Here is a 20,302-nt window from a genome sequence, read left to right on the forward strand (position 1 = left end):
GTCACTTCATCTCTCTGAAAAACCTCAGTTTCCTCATCTGTGGAAGGGGATCATCATACCTGGGGGTTAGGGTGAGGATCCAATGAGCACATAGCACAAAGTGCTTTGAGTCATGCCAAGCACGTAGTATATGCACGATAATACCACAGATGCTTCTGGCCTGCCAGGGGCTTCTCTAGGTTTGCAGGTGCTGTTTTAACCTCTTCCAGATTCCAAGGCCCAAAGCGTGGCTGTGGGGAAGGACTGCTGAGCCCACCCCCTCTGCCCTGCACTTCCCCTTCACGGTGACCAAGGAGGGCCTCACCTCCAGGATGTTGTACCGAGAGTTGTCACAGTAGTCGCGGACACCAATCTCTGTGCCCATGTACCAGCCGCTGAAGGGACAGGCGCTGAACTCCAGGCCACCAATCTCCAGCAGCATGCTGGAAACGGCTGGGAGGCCATACCACTTCAGGCCCAGGTCCTTGAACCACTCAAACCTGCAGAGAGCAATACAACCAACCTCACCATGGGGCCACAGCCTCAGAGGCAGGTAGGCAGGCAGGACAGCCTTAGTCTGGGGATGCTGAAAGACCAGTGACTGACAGGACATATTGTGTCAGAACCTGATTCTTGGGATCTGCTTCAGGCATGTGAAATCACAGCCTCCACAGCTGGGGCCTGATGATACACATTTTTAACCAGCTGCCCAGATGACCTGGATGGTCATCCAGGCCTGGGAACCACTGCCTTGGGCTGCTGGTTATCTTCAAACCCACTCTGAAGTGGAGAATGTGAATCTTGCCCAGTTCCTGCATACTCCAGGGCCTTTGCCTGGCAGTTCAAGTGCCTTCCTCCTGGAATCTTCTCTCTTCCTTCTGGGTCTGCCCAGCTCTTACCCGTATTTCAAATCTCAGCTAAAACGTTACTTGCTCTGGGAAGCCTTCCCTGACGCCCAGTTTATATTGGGTCAGGTGTCTTCATGTCTCTAGGCACCATAACATTTCTTGTGCTGCACTTGATTGGAATTAAATGGTTAGTTGGGTAACTGTAGGTGTAAGATCTCCATGAGAGCAAGAGCACCATGGAGGCAAGGATCAAAAGTGAGCTCAATACCTGGCCTGGGGCAGGAATAATAAACTGTTGCATGAGCAAATGAATGAATGTAGGCGGAGTCTCACCAGAGAGACTGGGTGAGCGCCTAGACACTGGGCAGTGTGAGAAGACTTTAGGACACCTGCTCCTTCTCCAGGACCGGGACTGACCGAGACAAGTCAGACATCTGCCTTGGGTGCAAAATTTAAGAGGATACCACAAACTCAGTAATCAAGATCAATACTTGTATTATTTATGCAGTATGCTAAATTAATTCAATGTTTAAAAAAAACAAAATTAATGCAAAACAGAATCCAGGATGAATAAAATATCAAACCTTTAAAGAAAGACAGGTCCCACCTTGCACTTGGATGACTCACCTGTCTTGCTTCACCCGAATCTCAATCCTGAACCGAATCCTGTCTTTATTTAAAAATTTGATACAAAAGAATTTAAATTAAATTTTGGTAAAAATACTTTTGAGATAATGATTAATTTTGCTTTTTAAAGATAAGGCATTAAAATATTCTTTACATTGACTATTGAGTTTTTGGTGCCTCGTCCCTCCATTTTTGCCCTCAAGACAGTGTCTCCCTGTCGATTTCCTTCACTCTCAAAGTCGGCTTCTGCTGGCCCAGCCCACACAGCAACTTCTCGGCTCCAAAGTCCTTTTGAACTTGACACACATCAGGTCATGTAGAGTTTTAAACAGCTCCCTCTGTTTAAAATCTCTGCCCGCAAGACTGGAAATAGGGTGGATCTTGGTTGATTGGTTAGGAGTGGGGTGAGGAGGGAGATGATGGTCCAGAAAAAACAGCAGTGCTCAGGCTGGTCAAGCAGGACTGATTTCTGGGGGCTCACTATGTGCAGGCCCCACTGTGAGGAAGGAACCCAGAGCCCCTTGCAGCCTCTGTCTGGGCTGGAGAGAGAGTGAGGGGGTTGAGGATGGGCAGAAAGGGGTACTGGGCTCATCCACCCACCTCCCTCACCCACGCCAGTCCCTCTTACTTGGGGTGCCTGATGGGCACTTCTAACACCAGCTCTGGAGGAATCTGGAAGAGCTCAGGGTCATTGCCATTGGCCTGGAGCAGGAGTGGCAGGACATCGAAGCGGCCTCTTGGGGGTTTCCAGCCTTGCTGCGTGCAGATCTGAAACCAGAACCGGCCAGGTCACACCACCAGCCTCTGGACGCTCCAAACACATGGTGCTGGTGCAAAGAGCAGAGATCCCAGTGCAACCAGAGGCTCTGGGCCTCGCCACCTCCTTTAAAAGTTGTGCATCTAGTATACCTTCTTACGGACCCATAGAACAGAGGGCAAACCTGTCCTCCAGCACTGCCCTTTGCTATGTGTTCCACATCTTCCTTGCCCACCAGCACTCCCAGGGGGCAAGTGCCAACTGGATTGTTCACCGGCAGTGCCCTGGCTCACAGGGCCCAGCAGGAAGTAGGCACTAGCCCCAAGAAATGTTTGCATTGGGTGCCCTGTGATTTGAAGAAAATCTACCCAGTTTGATGAAGGCGAATCTATCAGAATTTGTGCATAAATGCATCTTTGAGAGCATCTGTTCAAATGAAATATAAAGTGAGCCATACAAGTAGTTAAAATTTTCTAGTAATCACATTTTAAAAATTAAAAAAATACTAGCAAAGGCAGGTAAAAATAATTTAAACAATACATGCATTTTAAATGATATATTTTAATTTCAGTAACATTTAATTATCAAATAATTACTAGTCATGATTATATTAACTCATTGATACTGTATTAAAGTATTTGTCAATATAACTGAACAATATATTTGACATTAAAATTAAGTATGTAACATATTTACTAACCTAATATACCAAATATACATAATATATAACATAATTAAATGTATTAAATATCAATTTATGAATGATAAATGCATTAATATATTGAAATATATTTGACACAAATGTTTACTAACCCATACATGTATTAACTTACTACTAAACATAGTAAGTAGATTGACCCAACATTACCCACCATATTATTATTTCAATACGTAATGAAAATAAAACTTATGAATAAGATATTTTATGTGCTCCTTTTTCATTCTCAGCTTTTGAGACCGGGTGTGTATATTATATTTACAGCACATCTCAGTTTGGTCTCACCACATTTCATATGCCCACTTACCACATGTGGCCAGTGGCTGCTGTACGGGACAGCCTGAGGTAGGAGGGTTTCAAAAGATATAATTATGTGGTTATGCTGGGGGTAATTCTTTCTACCGTGTTAGTAGAAAGAGGAAGCAGAAAATCATGGGCTTAGGAGAACATGTCCTGTCAGTGAGGTTTCCGGAGACAGAAGGAGAGGAAGAGGCCGTGGGATTTATGTTCTGGTGGCCACGAGGACAAGGTCAGCCAAGTATACAGTCAGCACTCAGCCAAGCGGAGCAGAACGTCTGGCTGCATCTACAGGGACACAGGTGCCTCCTGGTTGCCCTGGTTACAGCCCCCTCCTCAAGATAATAACATTTTCATAAGAAACGCCACAAGCCAACGAAGTCAGCAGCAGTGAGGGAGTAGAGCAGCCCTTGGGCTTGCCGGCTCCATCCTGGGAGGTAGGGGTGGGCTGCAGGGGGATCTGATGAAAGAGCAAAGGTGAGGCTCCCCTGGGGGGGAGTGGGCGGTAACTAGAAGGGGTACCAGGCCTGTGTGCCTGAGTCACTGTAGGCATGGGGTCTGCCTGTGGTGACTCCCAGGGGCACAGTAGCTATAAGCTACCATCCTTGCCTGTGCTGGCTGCCCACGGGACCACCTGGAGGGCACCCTGGATAGGGAGGCGGCGGTATTCCCTTTCCTGGTGGTGCATGGACTGACTCGGGCTGCCAGAAATTGCGGTGGTGCTGGTGTCATGGAGAGTCAAGCCCACCGAAAGAGGGGCTGGTAGGAAGAATTGTTGTATATAGAAATGAATAATAGGAGTCTGATGTGTTACCCAGCCTAGAAAAAGTGCATGCTAGACGCAGCTTCCATGTGTCAGCGCCTCTTTTCATGGAGGGAGGCGGGAGATTGGGACTGTAGTTCTAGCTTTCCCTCTGCTCATTTAGTAGCCTTGGATATCGTATTTGGCTGTGGTGAGACTCAATTTACTCATCTGTGGAAGGGGACAATAGTTCCCATCATGAGGGTAAGGCGAGGTAACGGTATGAAAATGAGCAAATGACCAGCTGGACCAGGGGTAGCCAAACGGAGCAGGAGGTCTGGGGACGAGACCACCCTACCAGTTGCTCTCCCTATTATAACATTAAACTAAGAAAAGTCTGTGGAGAAAGACGGTTTGGGGTAATGAGAGCCCATAAGGGTGGGTTGGGGCGGGGAGCACACACCTCTGTGAACTCCACGCTGGCTGGGTCTCCCAGGATGGAGCCGTCAGGCTGCTTGTAGCCGGCATAGCGGATGAGCTGGGAGTTCCAGACTCGGAAATCGTGCTTACCATCAGTCCTCTGGGGGAATATGGTGATGGCCGACCTGTGGTGGAGAGAAGGGGGCGCCTGGTGTCAGGGTGGGGCTTGCCCTTTGGGGACATTCTGGAAAAGGTGACACCCAGGTCAACAACTTCCTGAGACTCAGGGCAAAGTACATCTGTGCCAAGGACCCCAGGGTCTATGCAGCGGCTGCTGGAAGGGAGAGACCGCCTCCCTGGCCAGGATGGGAGGCCCCAGGCCAGCTTGCTGGAGGAAGGAGAATGCTGCTCTAACTAGAGACTAAAGCAATCTTGACTCGGGCCAGTTTTCCAGGGATTCTTTGGCAGCAGCAATCTCCAGGAAAAGAATGTTGGATCTTTGTTCCCTTTAAAAACATACCACCAGTGCCCACCTCCAGTCTTTCTCCTACCACCATCATTAATTCTTGCCCAATTTGCTCATCCCCCTATGTACCAAAGTCTATAGACTATGACTAAAAAGAAATCAACTTCCATATGCACTTCCATTGATTTACAAGAAAACTGGAGCTTGTCACTCGCCTCACCTACCTAAACAGGCAACCAGGATACTGTACCGTGTACTGTCAGGAAATCATAAAGACGCTGCCGCTACCGGCACCCAGCTGGAGCCCAGCTCTCTCTTTGTTGGAAGGGAGACCAGCAGTGTTAAGAGAAGTGTTTATGATGTTGCAGCACCAAGCTGAGGCTTCCTTATTGGCATCATCAGGGTTAAAAAAGATTGAAAGGAGACTAACTTTTCACAACGTGATTCCATGTTCTCTCATGCCAGGAGCTCCTGCCACCTGGACTCATTGGTCCCATCCATGGACTGAATCTCAGGGAGACATGGGCCTGGCTCATGTCAGCATGGCGACCACATTATAGGTCCACCCATTGCTCACAGAGCCTCCCACCCGCATCCTGCCCCTGGAGCTTTGCCCTGCCATCCCCTGTGGCTGGGATCCCTCTCTGCTGCCATGTGCCCACATTTAAGGCCCGGCTCACATTCCTTTTCTCCACACAGCGTCCTCTGGCTCATCTAGCTCCCAGGACTGCCTTCTTTCTGAGCACATGTAGGTCTTACCATCTGCATAAGACAACATTGCATTTAATGCTGCAGGGATGGTATGTTGCATCTGGGGGCACATCTAGAGTTGGGGCTCAAAGTACAAGTTACATACAGCCCAAGGGACTCTTAAAAATCTCGTAGCAAAGATGCTATATTGGAGCTGATCACAGAATGAGTCAAATGGCCATGGACAGCAGTAAAACACATGGCCATTTTTTTGTTGAACACATGACAAAGAGTGTCTCTCTTTGTTATATATATATAATATAAATATTATGAATATATTAATATTCTAAAAGCATGTTTAGAAACACCAGAATCACACACAGTGGGGCAGAATACTTATTCCATGTACGTGAACCGAGTCCAGCGGAAGAAACAACACATACCCACCTCCCATCTCCTGCGTCTCCTAAGCATAATCTCGGTGAAGGGCAGGTGGAGTTCCCTGCGCTGTTTAAATTATGTGTTTCTCGCCCACCCTGTTTCTTCTTTGTCTGCTTTTCTTTCATATGTTTAAATTATTTCCATACATGGTATATGTTCTCTTATGGCCTTCTTATCATTTCCAGACATGTGGTTTAACACTTTAAAAACAGTATCAGTTGAGTATTTTCTTATCTAGAAGATCTCATGAAGACCCCCAGTAGAGCACTGAAAAAGGGGGTGTACTGCCTGGCCTGTGGCGACCACCCTTTGCCTCCAGACAGTACCATTTAACAACTACTGCAATAGCCCGTAAGTCCCTTGAGGGCTAAGACCTTGCCCGGACCCTCCTTTGATGCTCAGAATCTGGAGGGGTGAGGTCTTCTGGGAAAAAGATCTAAATACTGATTCCCCATGCAGGCCTTGGGATTACATTACAGGCCTGTTTCCCACAGGCGGATGTGGCTAGCCAACTCCATTCCCTTTCTCAAGGAAGAGACACATCCAAGGAAAGCCATATGCTTAATGCAAACGAGCCACATTGTGGATGAGCTCAGTGCCCTCATGGGGGCTTGTGGGAATATCCTTGCACTGGCCCTGTGCGGCCCCAAGATGGGGTTGGTCCTCAGCAGCTGGGAACAGATGCTAGGACAGGACTGCTGAGCGGGATTAACAAATGCAGCCACCTGTCTGTGGAGCCCCAGCTGTTCCCTTCCAGCTGTGACTTCCCAGTGTGGGAGCCACCAGCTCACATGGGAGCCTTCCTGCCGTGGCCTCCTCCTCCCTGGGACCTTGTTCCTTGTATTGGGTGAGAGGAGGCTAAGGTGTGACCTGATCTGGTATAACCTGAAGGAACAGTCCCCACAGCAGCGGGAAGAGAAATTGCCTTTTAAACAGAGGGAGGTTCTGGGGCAGCTCCAGGCAAGAGAGCAGGACAAAAGCAGGACATCACCAGTCGTGGGCTTTTCTGAATCCCAGGAGTGGGACAAAGCCCTTTCTGCTCCATGGGTGATACTGGACTGCAGATGACTGTGATTTTGGCTGCCGCAGCTTTGCAGACGGCACAGGGGTCTGTTTCTCCTGAAGGAGATGGGACATGGCAGGTGGAACAACGAAGCCAGGCCACATCTCCCAGTGTGGCACATCTCCCTGAGAGGAAGGGGGGCATTTCCCTGGCAGGTAAGCCAGTCAGGGGTCGATGCTTTGGGGACAGTCAGCTACCCTCCCCCTGCATGGCTCACCTGAGGTTCCCTTTGTTGGTGGCATACTTGATGTGGTTGCAGATGTAGTTGAACATCCCATGAGCCGTCGTGCAATCACGGGCATCGAACACCTGGAAGGGGTGCATCAGGGGATTGAGTGCCTCCTCCTTCCCCCCATGGCTCCTCCAGGGCAGCCTTCCCCCTGGAGGAGAGTCCAGAGCCACTCCAGCTGCTGTCCCACTGGACTAGTAAGCTCCTCCCTCACTAGTGAGTCCCAGGCTGGGTTTAATATTTTCTTTCTTCTCTCCCAATAACTACAGTCAAATCAAACCAGTAAAAATCCCCTAGAAGTAGGCATGGAGTAGAACTGAATGTGGGAAAGGGTTGGTGAATACAGTAGGGATTTTAATGGACTGGATGTATTTCCTGTTAGGTTCCCAGGGATCTGGGGTTTAAGACAAAACAAACAAAAATCAAACAAAACCCCCCTAAACTTGATAACTAAGCTACTCCCAACTTCAATCTATTCTCCAGGTAAAAAAAAATATCATACCAGGGGACATAGAATCTAATGTTTGCAAAGAGAATAGGTGGAAGACAAAAGGGAGTGGTGGGGTCTGTGGTAAATGGGAATGTATAAGCCCCACCAAGAGACATGCAAATTCATTTTTAAAAGAACACTGTGGCTAAATAAGACAAGACTATAAACTAGGTTTGGTCATGATCTGAGAATTTGAGACCCCATGACTACCATCTGATTGTTCACCATGGCCCTTAGAAGCTGACCCTTTTTAAAGATCATCCCTCCCACCCACCAAAGGGCTCCCCAGGGTATCTGAGCCTCCCCACCTACCTGCAGCTTGGACCACTGGATCCTGCCGACACAGCGGGAGGCATTCCGCCAGGCATGCTTGGCCCCATAGATGAGCTCGGTGTCTTTGAGCTGGTAGGTACTGGTGGTTTCAATCTCTTTGTTCACCTCTTCCAGCCTCTCCATATGGGCTTTGGAGCCAAATCTGAGTGAGAAGGGAAGAGACACAGGAGGGTCAACTTCTCTCCTGAATTAGAGGTTGGTGGATGGACTAAGTTATTACAGGAGGCCAGAAGCCACTGCCAAGTCTGAGATGATACCTAGACACAATAGTTTAAGCATAAAGCAGACCCTGGAAACGCAAATGCCCACAAAGGCCCCGTGGTGACAAACTGGCTGGGTGGAGACTGTGGCAAACAGGCAAGCCCTTGCCTGTCCCAAAGGGGGCAGCCACAGCTCTGCTCCAGCCAGCTGTCACCTGGATAGGAACGGGGGCCCAGTGCTGCCAGATCTTCTTTCAAGAGACATAGGAAATCTGATTTTTAAAGGTAACTCCTCTAATTTTTAAATGAGTGGCAATGAATTCAATTTTAGAAAGTTTAAAAAGTTTTTTGAAAAATTTGACTTACAAAAAAGTACAGACACCAATATAATGAACACCCAAGTCTCAGAAATATCATTATAGTTCCTTAGGGACTGCCTCCCCATCGTAGTCCACTTTCTTCCCAGAAGTGGCTGCTATTTTCAATGTGGCATTTACTGTTCACATACTTTTGTTTATATTTTTGCCACATGTGTATATATTCCCTAAATCATGTAGTTTTATTATGCATAATTTTATAAATGGTGCTTTCCTGAATGTATACTTTTATGATTTGTGTTTTCTTTCTTTCACTCAGTTATTTGTGAGCCTCATTCCCATGAACACACAGAGCTCTAACACATTCATTTTTTTACAGCTGTATAGTGTACCAGTACAGAAAATGCCACACTTTATTTACACATTCTCTTATTGACAGAGTTACGGTGGATTCCAATTACTTCCTTAATTTTAATTTTTTTCCTATTATAACAATGTTTCAGTGAACATTTTAATGCATGCCTTCCTGTGAACAAGTGAGAGAGCTTCTTTAGGGTATGTATCCGGGCACGGAATTGCTAAAATGTTTCAAACATAAGCAACATTTTGCAGGTCAAACAAAAATACTTCTGGAGGCCAGACTTGGAGTTTGGGCCACCAGTTTTTGACCTGTTTATGGTGCTTAGAGACCCAATGCTTAGGCCTTGGTTCAACTGTCTGCATACCTGGAGCTGAAGTCTTTGTCCTGAGTACGGTAATTTACCCTGAGCTCCCCAGATTGACCTAAACTTGCCTTTTAATTGACGAATAGTACTGATCGATAAACTCTTTGGCGAGAGGGAAGAGCTGCTCTTTTCTGCGGATGTCTTCAGGCCTTCGTATTTGCTGAGAGGGGTGCATGATGGAACCCATACAGATGTGCTCAGTGCAGCCCGTTTCCTGGAAGGAAAAGAGAGTTGGGCTATTGCTTGGTTTTACTCAAGAGTGGTACATATTGGGCTGCAGACCTGGATCTGCCGTTCATGGCAGCGTTTACCTGGTCTTTAATTCCCACATGGGATTTCTCAAGTACCAGCTTCAAATCATTGGCAGATGCGGTCATCAGCCAAGATAAGGAAGGACAAACACCATTTTTAGGTTCTGAAAATGTCTGCTCTGCTCTCTTGGGGGAAGAAGGGTTTTCCAACTGGCATTCCCTGGGAATCAGAACCATTGGTACTGAATCCCAGGATATTTTTTGATTCTCCAGTAATCAATAAGGAGCCGGTAGAGTGCCTACAGTAACTCATCTGAACATACCTATGGGATGTTGATTGCAAACTACAGCTCCAATTCTTCCCTTCCCTAGATTCACACCTTTTGCAGGGTGACTTTCCAGCAATTCTCATCAAGAGGTAGAGCCTATTCCCTCACCCCTTGAATCTGAGTTGCTTTTGGACAATAAAAAGTGGCAGAAGTGAGGTGCCCATTCCAATCTTAAACTTCAAAAGGTCTTCCATCTTCTGCTCATTCTCTCAGAATCGTGCAGCCACCACGTGAACAAGGCAGCTAGCCTACTGGAGGATGAGAGGCCACACAGAGCAGAGTCAAGTTTTCCTGGCCAGGGCCCTCCGAAACCAGCCTGCCCTTAGCTGATCCCTCAGATGACTGCAGATGTATGTGACGAACAGATTAGCAGAACCACCCAACCAGTCCACAGACTTTTAAAGTGGGTACGCCACTTTTAAAAAGCATGCCACTGTTGCTTTATTTTTTTAATTTTAGGACAGTTTGTTATATACTGCAATAGCTAACTGCAAGAGGCCCATTTTCGACAAATAGTTGAAGCAATATATTGACTTGTGGAGTGTTAAAAACATGATATAAAAACATAAAGGACACACTGTGAAAGCAAGGAAGGATTTGGTTTGCTTAGTACCCCACCAGCGGCCAGACTGTGACAGACAAAGAAAAGGTATTCAGAGCCAACAACTCCCATCAGATTCATTTGGGTTCAAGGCACACAAATAAAAAATATTAACGTGAGAGAGTAAGTATTCATCAGCGTTTCTCAAGTGGGAGTGAATTTTTCACCCAGGGAACTTTGGACAATATCTGGAGACATTTTTGGTTATCACAATTTCAGAGGGGGCCACTGACATCTAGTGGGTAGGGGTGACAGGCGATGCTAAGCAGCCTAACATGCACAGTACAGTCCCCACAACACTTGTCCAGCCCCAAACGTGGGTAAGGGCTGAGGCCAGGAAACCCTGGTCTGTACCCTGGTGGGATACTCACCAATGTGCTCTTAAGGTGGAGGGTGTCAGTAAGAACCACATCCGTCTCCCAATTCTTGACCTTGAGGAAGCGGGGGCACTTGGAGGGGCTGCCATTCTTTGTGGGGGACTGTCTTACCGAGGCAGGGGGCTGGCAGAGAGAAGGAAGACAGAGCATTAGACAGGATCTTGAGAGCCCTGGAAAACTGTCGCCAATAGGATGGGGAAGGGTGTGGCTCTTTCTGGAATCTGCCAGAGCAGATCACAAAAAACTCTGAAGCACTCATACTGAAAAGTGGCACTCAATAAGCACTTACTATGTGCCAAGCAACAACTTTATCACCCTCATTTTGCAGATAGGGAGACTGAGGCACAGTTAGCTAAGTTGTCTATGTAAGATCACAGAGCTAGTAAGTTAGAGACAGGAGTCAAATCTGGCAGTCTGGCTCTCAAACCACATCCTTAACTGCTTGACTCTCCTGCTCCTTGGGCATTATGCATAATTCACTTATTCATTCATTCATTCAACACATGTTTATTGAGTATTAGTTATGTGTCAGCAAGGTAGCAATGACCAGGGCTACAGGGACAGACTAGATAGATGTGACCCCTGCCTTCATGGAGTTCATAGTTCAATAGGGGGATCACAACTGAATGAACCATTATCACTGAGTGCAATAGGGCCATAATATGGGATGTTGGCAGTGCATAAGGGCAAACAGAAGCACATAGTGGGGCACCTAACTGGAGCATTTGGCTTTTAAGTCAAGACAAGTAGGTGTTAACCAGGCAAAGAAAGGGGAGCAGGGTCATGCAGGTAGAGAGAACAGCTTGTGCAAAAGTCCTGAGGTGAGAGGCATATCACAACCACCTTTCTGGCCAGAGGAATAGGAGCTCTGTGCTGAAGCATCCATGCCACCATATTGGAATTTCGGGGAACAGGAGGAAGGTGAACAGCATGCCACTGTTGCAGGTGGCATCAGAGCAGTGCTGGGAGCGATTGCAGGGAACAGATGGGAGGCGCTCTGACTCATGACCTTCCACACCTCTGCATCCTGGCCATCTCCAGTGACTCCCATCTCAGTGCTGAGCACTACCATCCATCCACCCATGCACGCCACAGGTGGGACTGTCCTGGACATCACCCTCTTTATCCCCCACCCCAACCCTCCCTGACTCCCACCATATTAGCCTTCTAAATAGTTCTAGAAGTCATCTGCTCTTCCTCCTCCCCATCTACTGGCCAGCGCCCTGTCCAAGCCACCAGCATCTTTCTTTTGGATAATTACAATCACCTGCTGAATGTTGGCCATTTCTTATTACTATTGGTGTTATTATTCTGCTATATTAGGATAACTTCTTGTCCTATTAATACTGCTACTGCTACAAGTATTATTACCACATGTATACAGGAAGCGGGAGAAGGTCAGTTCTTCCTTTCACTCCCCATTTGCACTTTCTATCCTGCTAAACACTATTTTACTGAGGTCCCCTTGTGAAGCCGCCTACAAACATCCCCACCGGCTTTCAAGGCCCAACCTGACATCCTAAACACTTTGGGATTTTGTCTCCACTCCTGTCTCTTCCAGCAGACGTGCAAGTGATGGAAGTCATATCTGGGCAAGAGTTTGTAGGGACAGATTGCTCTCACTGTGCTGACAATCTGAATCCGTGACACACAAAAAAAATCCTACCTTGCCCATGTGGGAGGCACCCCAGCTGTCCTCCTACATACTGGGCATCAGTCAGCCAGTTTACAAACTCTCTTAACCGTGTGCCTTAATGACGTGGAGGCTGAGGAGCAGCTGGGACCCCAGAGAGGGCATAACAGACCTGGTGTTGGCGTTAGGGCTGGACTCAGCCATGGAGCGGCGGGAGGGCAGCCGGGTGGGGAGCAGGGGGAGGCGGGAGGAAGAGATGTGGGGTGTGGCTGGTGGGCGGGTGCCGGCAGCCTGTGTTGGCAGGGTGTAGGGGGGAACGAGATAACGGGCCTAATAAAAGAGGCCATCTGTTGAGATTGTAGATGTGTGCGGGGTGGTCATTACGAGCCAAGTAATTGGGGGCCTGGGCGCGAGCAATGCCACTTTCCACCCTGGGCTGCTCTGAACTGCACACTGGAAACCAGGCATTAGGAGGCCTGTGGCAGGGCTGTTGTACTTCGGGCTTTGATGTTTTAATTAGCCAGCAGTAATATTAGATGACTCAGGAGGGGGCAAACGGAGAGATTAATATAGCAGTCAGGGGCCCTGCATGGGGGATGCAAATGACTTTCCTGAGTGGGGACTGAAGTGCTTTGGCTGAACATGCAGATGCGTGGCATTTGTGAGTTACTGTGCTGGGCCCAGGGCACAGGTGGGCTCTGGGCCGCAGCTCTGCATGCCCTCTTCTGGATTTGTGTCTAGGGCAGACAATGGAAGCTTTTCTAGGTAGATGTCGGTGGCAGGAGACTTGATCCCAGGGGTTCTGTGGGAAGGCTGCCTCCTCCTAAATTTGAAAAGGAGGCTCTGAGCTTTGAGTGCCCACTTTAAAGGCTATGTCAACACCTCTGGCTTTGGGAGCCTGCAGTGGCTGGCTGGGAAGAATGGGAAGAAATGGGCTGCAGCCCAAGAGGAGACAGTCAGGTGAAGTCATGTCAGTCTGGGCACGGGAGCCAGGAATTCAGCTTTATAGGATTCCTAATGCCCTGATTCCTTCTCCCCTCTCCTTCCCGCCCTCCCTCCTTTCCTTCAACATACTGAGCACCTACTATGCGTGAGGCACTTGTGTTCTAGGCTCTGTAGCAGTCCCCACTCTCATCCCACAACTGGGAGAACTTGTAGCTGTGTGTTCAAAAGCAGACGTCTGTAAACTGCAGCCTGTGGGCCAAACCTGGTCCGCTGCCTGTTTTTGTACAGCCCGCAAGCTAAGAATGGTTTTTTCATTTTTAGCTTGTTGAATTAAAAAAAAAGTCGAAAGAAGAATAATGGTTCATGACACATGCAAGTTGTATGAAGTTCAAATTTTAGTGTCCATAAATAAAGCTTTATTGGCACACAGCCACACTCATCTGTTCTGATGTTGTCTATGGCTACTTTTGGAATACAAGGGCCAAGCAGGGTAGTTGTGATGGAGACCAAGATCATATGGCCCACAGAGCCAAAAATATTTCCTATCTTTCCCTTTACAGAAAAAGTTTGTAGGCCCAAAGGCTCAAATACCAGTGATTGATCTCTAACTACTTATCCTTATGTCTTCACCTGCTTACTGCCACTGTATTAGCAACAGCGTCCAACCCCATTACTCTCTGTTCCCTTACCATGCTTATTTTTCTTCAGAGTGCTTACCACTGTCTGCATTTTGTGAGTATATATGTATTTTCAATGTAAATGCATGTCTATATATCTTATATATATCTATATATCTGTATGCCTTATATATATTTAGATATAATAGTTTTTTGCCTACCCACTGTTCACTCTGCTTTATCCCTAGCCACTAAGACCAGAATCCAGCACATAATTCATGTGCAACAAGCCTTTGAGATCTGTTATAGACTGAACTGTGTCCTTCCTGAATTCATATGTCAAAGCCCTAACCCCCAGTATGACTATACAGCTGACCCTTGAACAACATAGATTTGAACTGTGTGGGTCCATTTATACACAGAGTTTTTTTTTTTTTTGGTATCATTAATCTACAGTTACAAAAAGAACATTATGTTTACTAGGTTCTCCCCTTCACCAAGTCCCCCCCACCCAACATACCCCTTCATAGTCACTGTCCATTTGCGTAGTAAGATGCTGTAAAATCACTACTTGTCTTCTCTGTGTTGCACAGCCCTCCCCATGCGCCCCATACACTATACATGCTAATCATAAGGCCCCCCTTTCTTCCTCCCCACCCTTATCCCTCCCTTCCCACCCATTGTCCCCAGTCCCTTTCCCTTTGGTAATTATCAGTCCATTCTTGGGTTCTGTATACACAGAGTTTTTTCAATAAATGCTATACAGTACTGTAAATGTGTTTTGTCTTCTTTATGACTGCCTTAATAACATTTTCTTTCCTCTAGTTTATTGTTAAGAATACAGTATATAATACAAGTAACGTTTGGGGAGTCAAAAGTTCTATGTGGATTTTCTACTGTGTGGGGGGGTCAGTGTCCCTAGCCCCTGAGTTGTTTCAAGAGTCAACTGTATTTGGAGACATGACCTTTAGGAGGTAATTAAAGATCAATGAGATCATAGTGGTGGGGCCCTAATCTGACAGGATTGGTGGCCTTATAGAGGAAGAGGTATCTCTCTCTCTGTGCACACACAGAAGAAAGGCCATGTAAGGACAGTGAAGGTGGCTGGTGCAGGCCAGGAAGAGAGTCCTCACCAAGCATGACTGTGCTGACACCCTGACCTTGGAGTTCTAGTTCCCAGAAGTGTGAGAAATAACTTTCTATTGTTTAAGCCGCCCCGTTTGTGGTGTTCTGTAATGGCAAGCTGCCTCATAAAAGGACTCAATGCATTTCAAAATTGTAGAGGCCCTCAAATGCTAAGCCAAAGGCTTTGGTATGGATTTAGTAGGGAAAGGAGGACCCTTGGAGCTGCCTGAGGGGGTGACCTTATCAAAGCCAAGTTTTAGGAAATATGTGCTCACAAGGGTGGCAGGAGGGAGAGGGGAAGGCGGAGAGACCTATGACGGTGCAGGACAACCACGCAGGTATGCGGCCATGGGGGCGGGCACAACAGCTGCGGTGGCAGCAGGAAGGGAAGGGAGGGCTGGGGAGGGGGTGCTGGATGCAGAATGGAGAGCCTCGGAGTGAGAGAGGATGGGAGGAAGAAGGACAGAGGCAACCCTGATTTGGAGGCTTCCAGCCTGGGCAAGCAGGAGGATGGTGAGCCTTGTAGCAGAAGGTGGGAAGTAAGGAGCAGGAGAGATGGCAAGGGGCCGGGAAGACAGACTAGACACCAGAAGCGGGAAGATCTAGAAACAGAGGCCAAGCACCTTGCTGTTCCTCGGTCATGGGCTGTTACAGTCAGGAGCCTCACCGTGAAATGGGGACAAGCTTGGCAGCAGGGAGGGAGGCACTGGGGAGACCTAGAACATCTTGGCAACCATTATAGGCTGAACTGTGTCCCTCCCAAGTTCACATGTTGATGTCCTAACCCCCAGGACCTCAGAATATGACCTTATTTGGAGTTTTTAACAAGGCAATTATGTTAAAAGGAGGGCATTAGGGTGACCCTAATCCAATATGGCTGGTGTCCTTATAATCTGGAGACAGACACGCATACCGGGAGAACGCCACATGAACATGAAGAGGGCCACCCACAAGCCAAGGAGGCAGGCCTGGAGCAGATCCTGCCCTCCCGGCCCTCAGAAGGAAGCAAGCCTGCCAACACCTTGATTCCACACTTCTGACCTTCGGCACTGTGGGACAGGACATTTCTGTTGTCTAAGTCATCCAGTTTATGGTGCTTCGTTACAACAGTCCCAGGAACTAATCCAGGAGGAAAAGCTGAAACCTGTGCAAAGCAAGTAGTTTCTCACTCTTTTCGCTATTGATGCCAGTGACAGCTCGTCTATATCAAGCCTGCAGCAACCTGCCTTGTGTGGTTTGCCCTAAAATGCGGGAAGCACGCTGGGGCCGAGCTGGGCAGCAGGCAAGTCACACCCGGGGCCGGGGGCCACACACTGTGCCTTAGCTGCAGGCCCGGCAGCGCTGCTCCAACCTGTGGGTACCATCTCTTCAGGGCAGCAAGTGTAACCCAAGAGTCATGAGCAGGGCCAGCTCAGGGTCCAAGACCACAGACCCACCAAAAGGCAGGTACGCACCCATCCATGAAATTAAAAAATTGCTACTTATAAAACTTAGCCAACTGTGTTCAGTACCTTTGAGTATAATTTCCTTGTAGTACATTCAAAGCATTATTTCTGAAGTGATTCATTCTTTATAAGAGCTCCATGGAAGCTTGAGATCACTTATTCTTTTGTCTCTCCCCCTGACTCATCCCATATTCTGTAGTCTGTGGAGGATGACTAAGGAAGGGGGTGCTCTGAAGTCAGAACCACCCCCGTTTGGATCCACAGATGAAGGCCGCTGGTAATTAGGGGTCTATAAGTTAGGCTGTTGATGTGTCTTCTGAGTAAATTTATACTTACAGCTCAAATGATGTCACAGGTAACCAGGTATCATTAGACAAATTTGAACTTGGTCCCATTACCAGACCAGAATGTATTTGTGTGCTATGAATTCCTTGTAAAAGAAATCCTCTAATTATCTTGTGGCCTACCTGTGCCCTATGGCATTGTACTGTATGGCGTGCGTGTGTTTATTAAAAGCATCAACTTGTTAAATGTAAATAAAACGTACAACCAGCTTTGCGGTTATGGTTTTTCTTTTTTTTTTAACCTTTAAAAATATCCTTGAATCCTTAGAAAATGGGAGTGGACTGGGGCTCTTTTGACCTCTGAGAATCTCTGTTTGGAGGGGTCTTGGCAACTGATATCAGTTTGCAAAGACAGGAGGAGAAAAGGACTGGGATGCCATCTGGAGAAAGACTCTGAATCTGGTTTCACGCAGTAAGTGAGGATGCAGTGGTGTCACTGGTTCCCAAGCCAGAATGTCATTGTCTTACTCAGATAACATTTGGGACAGCTTATATTAATATATTCACTATTAAAATAAACAGTTAGCAAAATATGTGGGAATTCCAGCAGGGCCAAACCCAAACACCCATTAATTCAGGCCCCACTTCCTGGCTCCACCCTGGCTCTGACCACGAAGCGTAGCTGGACACAGAAGGTTGGTCTCTTGGCTAAGTGACTTATAAAGACCCTGGGGTCACCAAGCAGGTGATGGCTTGGGTGGGGAGCAATGCATCAGGAAGACTGGGATTCTGCTGCCGTGGGGGCTTGGGGGAAACTGTCCAGCATAAATTCCAGGAAAGCATTTTTGTTGAGGTGCCTTTGTCCCTGTTTCAGGGCACCCCAGGAACACTGCATTACCTGAGAAAGGCAGCTGATGATGCTTTAAGGAAAATCCAACCTGGGTGTCTGACTTCGGTCATGAATTGGATTAAGGCAAAGGGATAGCTGGCCAGATTGAGTTGGGGGCAAATGGGAGTCTGATAGCAGCTTATAGCTAGGGATTTGGGGTACCCTCCCACAGAGAGAAATTAATCTCAAAACACAGGAGGTTTCTCAAGTGTTTAGAGAGAGGCTTAGGGAAGGGAGTAATTAACAGGCACCTCATGTAAGATGTCAAACGTGAATGGAGCCAGTGGAATCTGCTACATCCAGCCAGGGGGATCCTGGGGGCATTTGTGGATGCTTCTACGAAACCCCAAAAATCACGGTATCATAACTGCTGAGTGTGTGTCTATGTCTGTAGCTTGTCTTGGAAGTAGAAATTTGTAGAGATCGAGGCAGATATTTGATGAGAATATGACGCTAGGCTCTGAACTCCCCAAGGGCAGTGGTCATGCTCAACTTCACCTTATTTTGAGGAACATTTAATAAATGCCTATTTTGTGTCTGACCTGAGCTAGGCCATTTCACAGTCACTGGTTCACTGAATCCTCACAGCAACCCATATTTTGGATGAGGAAACGGAGGCTCTGAAAGGTGAAGGGACTGTCCCAAATGAACAATGAACACCCAACAGAGTCGTGCGTGGGATCCCAGCCCTCAAAGACCCCCCTTCCTGCTCTAGGCCCCGCAGCCCTCTCTTCTGTGTATCCCTAGAGTACAAAAGTACATATGCTACCTTGATTTCAATAATGGACAAGGATGACAATATAGTCATAAAGGGAAAAAGGCACAGCTCTGTGGGTGCCTGTGGCCCTTCCTAGGCCATAAGGGCCATCTGCAAAATGGGGATTGTGTTTCTTGCCCTATGTGCCTCACATTAAAATACAATAATTAGCAATATATCTAGGCCTAAATTAGAATGTAGTAGGTTGTCAAATAATAACAATAACAAGATAATGAGAAGAATAAGAATACACATTTTGGGCCTGTGTTTCTGTCTTTAACGTTCGTTCTTTCTGCAAAACCTTAGGATTTGAATCAGGCCCTTCTTGGCACCCATGCTTATTCCTACCTGCCTGATTTGCTTTCCTAAAAGATAAGGGAAGTCAAGGTAGCATATGTACTTTTGTGCTCTAGGGATACACAGAAGAGAGGGCTGCGGGGCCTAGAGCAGGAAGGGGGGTCTTTCAGGGCTGGGATCCCACACACAACTCTGTTGGGTGTTCATTTGGGTCAGTCCCTTCACCTTTCAGAGCCTCCATTTCCTCATAACAACACACACATCTGTAGAGTTCAGAGTAGGTTCTGGGGCTCCACGGGTTCAAGTCCCATCTCCACCACTGTCTAGTCATGTGACCTTCACCAAGCTACTAACCCCTCTGTGCCTCAGTTTATTCACCTGTAAAATGGGGACAATAATAATATTTCATTGGATTGGGCTGGGAATGAATGAGGCCACAGACCTAGGGTGCTTAGCCCAGTGCCTGACATCGCTCAACATACATGAGCTATTATAGTTACAGCTGAGGCTGCCATTTCATACATGGTCTTGCTGCATCTTACCCACAACTGGATGCACCTATCAGCAGGTATCTGGCCAAGGTCACCAGTAGGAAGAGGCCAAACCTGACCCCAGAGCTGAGCTCTTGGGCCCAGTGCGGAGGGTGAGTGAGTCCCAGGGTTAGCGGGCCACACCCCACTGGTATCAGCGTTACTGTTATTTTTATCCTGACACCGGTACTGTGCGGTGAGTCAGGCCTGCCTGAGGTCTTCCCGCGCCATGCAGGGCTGTCACTGAGAGGCAGAGAGGGTTTCCCTGGCTGTCTTCATTCAGATGCAGCGTGGCTGGGTCTGGCTGCTTCCTTCTGGTTTGAGCAAAGGCAGCACCAGCCAGCCAGCTGGGCTGTGTGCCCCTGTGGAGAGGGGGCCTGACCAACCCCTGCTCCCCCTGAAGACGGGGGACCCAAGCAGTCCCCACCCACTCGCCTCATTGTTTGGGGCACTCCAGACAGGCTGGGATCTGACACTCCCCTGGCAGTACAGAAAACTTCACAGATTCTGACATTTTGAAAGCAGCCAGCAAGCCCTAGGTCTCAGGGGTGAGGACGTGCCAGGCTCCTGATGAGGTGGGGCAGGGGGGGATGTAAAAACAAGAGTCATCTATCTGACTGCCTCATCGCCTTTGTCAGCAAGAGGCTGGAGGAAGGGGCAGTGGGCTGAGTAAGAGGGGAGGGCCCCCGATGGAAATCCTACTTCCCCCAGGCCTGAGAACCTCCCTGGCCGCACCTCGGGTGGGGCTGACATTTAATTGGCATCTGAAACTAGACATTCTGCTCTCAAGCAGGGCATGGTTCCACCTCTTATCTTTTAGGAAAGCAAATCAGGCAGGTAGGAAAGTAGTTACTTAATAAGAATGGAAACCAAGAAGGGC

At 47.8% G+C, this 20,302-nt stretch overlaps 1 protein-coding gene across 8 annotated transcripts in view; it reads right to left on the reverse strand.

The window, feature by feature from the left end:
- Positions 1 to 20,302, reverse strand: part of NOS1 (nitric oxide synthase 1) — a 155,717-nt gene that overhangs the window by 34,430 nt on the left and 100,985 nt on the right. For all 8 annotated transcript variants that reach the window (XM_036993485.2, XM_036993492.2, XM_036993491.2 and 5 more), the window contains 7 exons: positions 10,895 to 11,023; positions 9,411 to 9,556; positions 8,080 to 8,242; positions 7,266 to 7,357; positions 4,432 to 4,573; positions 2,083 to 2,222; positions 305 to 479 (listed from right to left, as the gene is read on the reverse strand). In XM_036993485.2, the coding sequence (XP_036849380.2) occupies positions 305 to 479; positions 2,083 to 2,222; positions 4,432 to 4,573; positions 7,266 to 7,357; positions 8,080 to 8,242; positions 9,411 to 9,556; positions 10,895 to 11,023 (987 nt within the window). The remainder of the gene's footprint in view (positions 1 to 304; positions 480 to 2,082; positions 2,223 to 4,431; positions 4,574 to 7,265; positions 7,358 to 8,079; positions 8,243 to 9,410; positions 9,557 to 10,894; positions 11,024 to 20,302) is intronic.

This window comes from Manis javanica, chromosome 15 (assembly GCF_040802235.1).
Source record: "Manis javanica isolate MJ-LG chromosome 15, MJ_LKY, whole genome shotgun sequence".
NCBI lineage: Eukaryota > Metazoa > Chordata > Mammalia > Pholidota > Manidae > Manis > Manis javanica.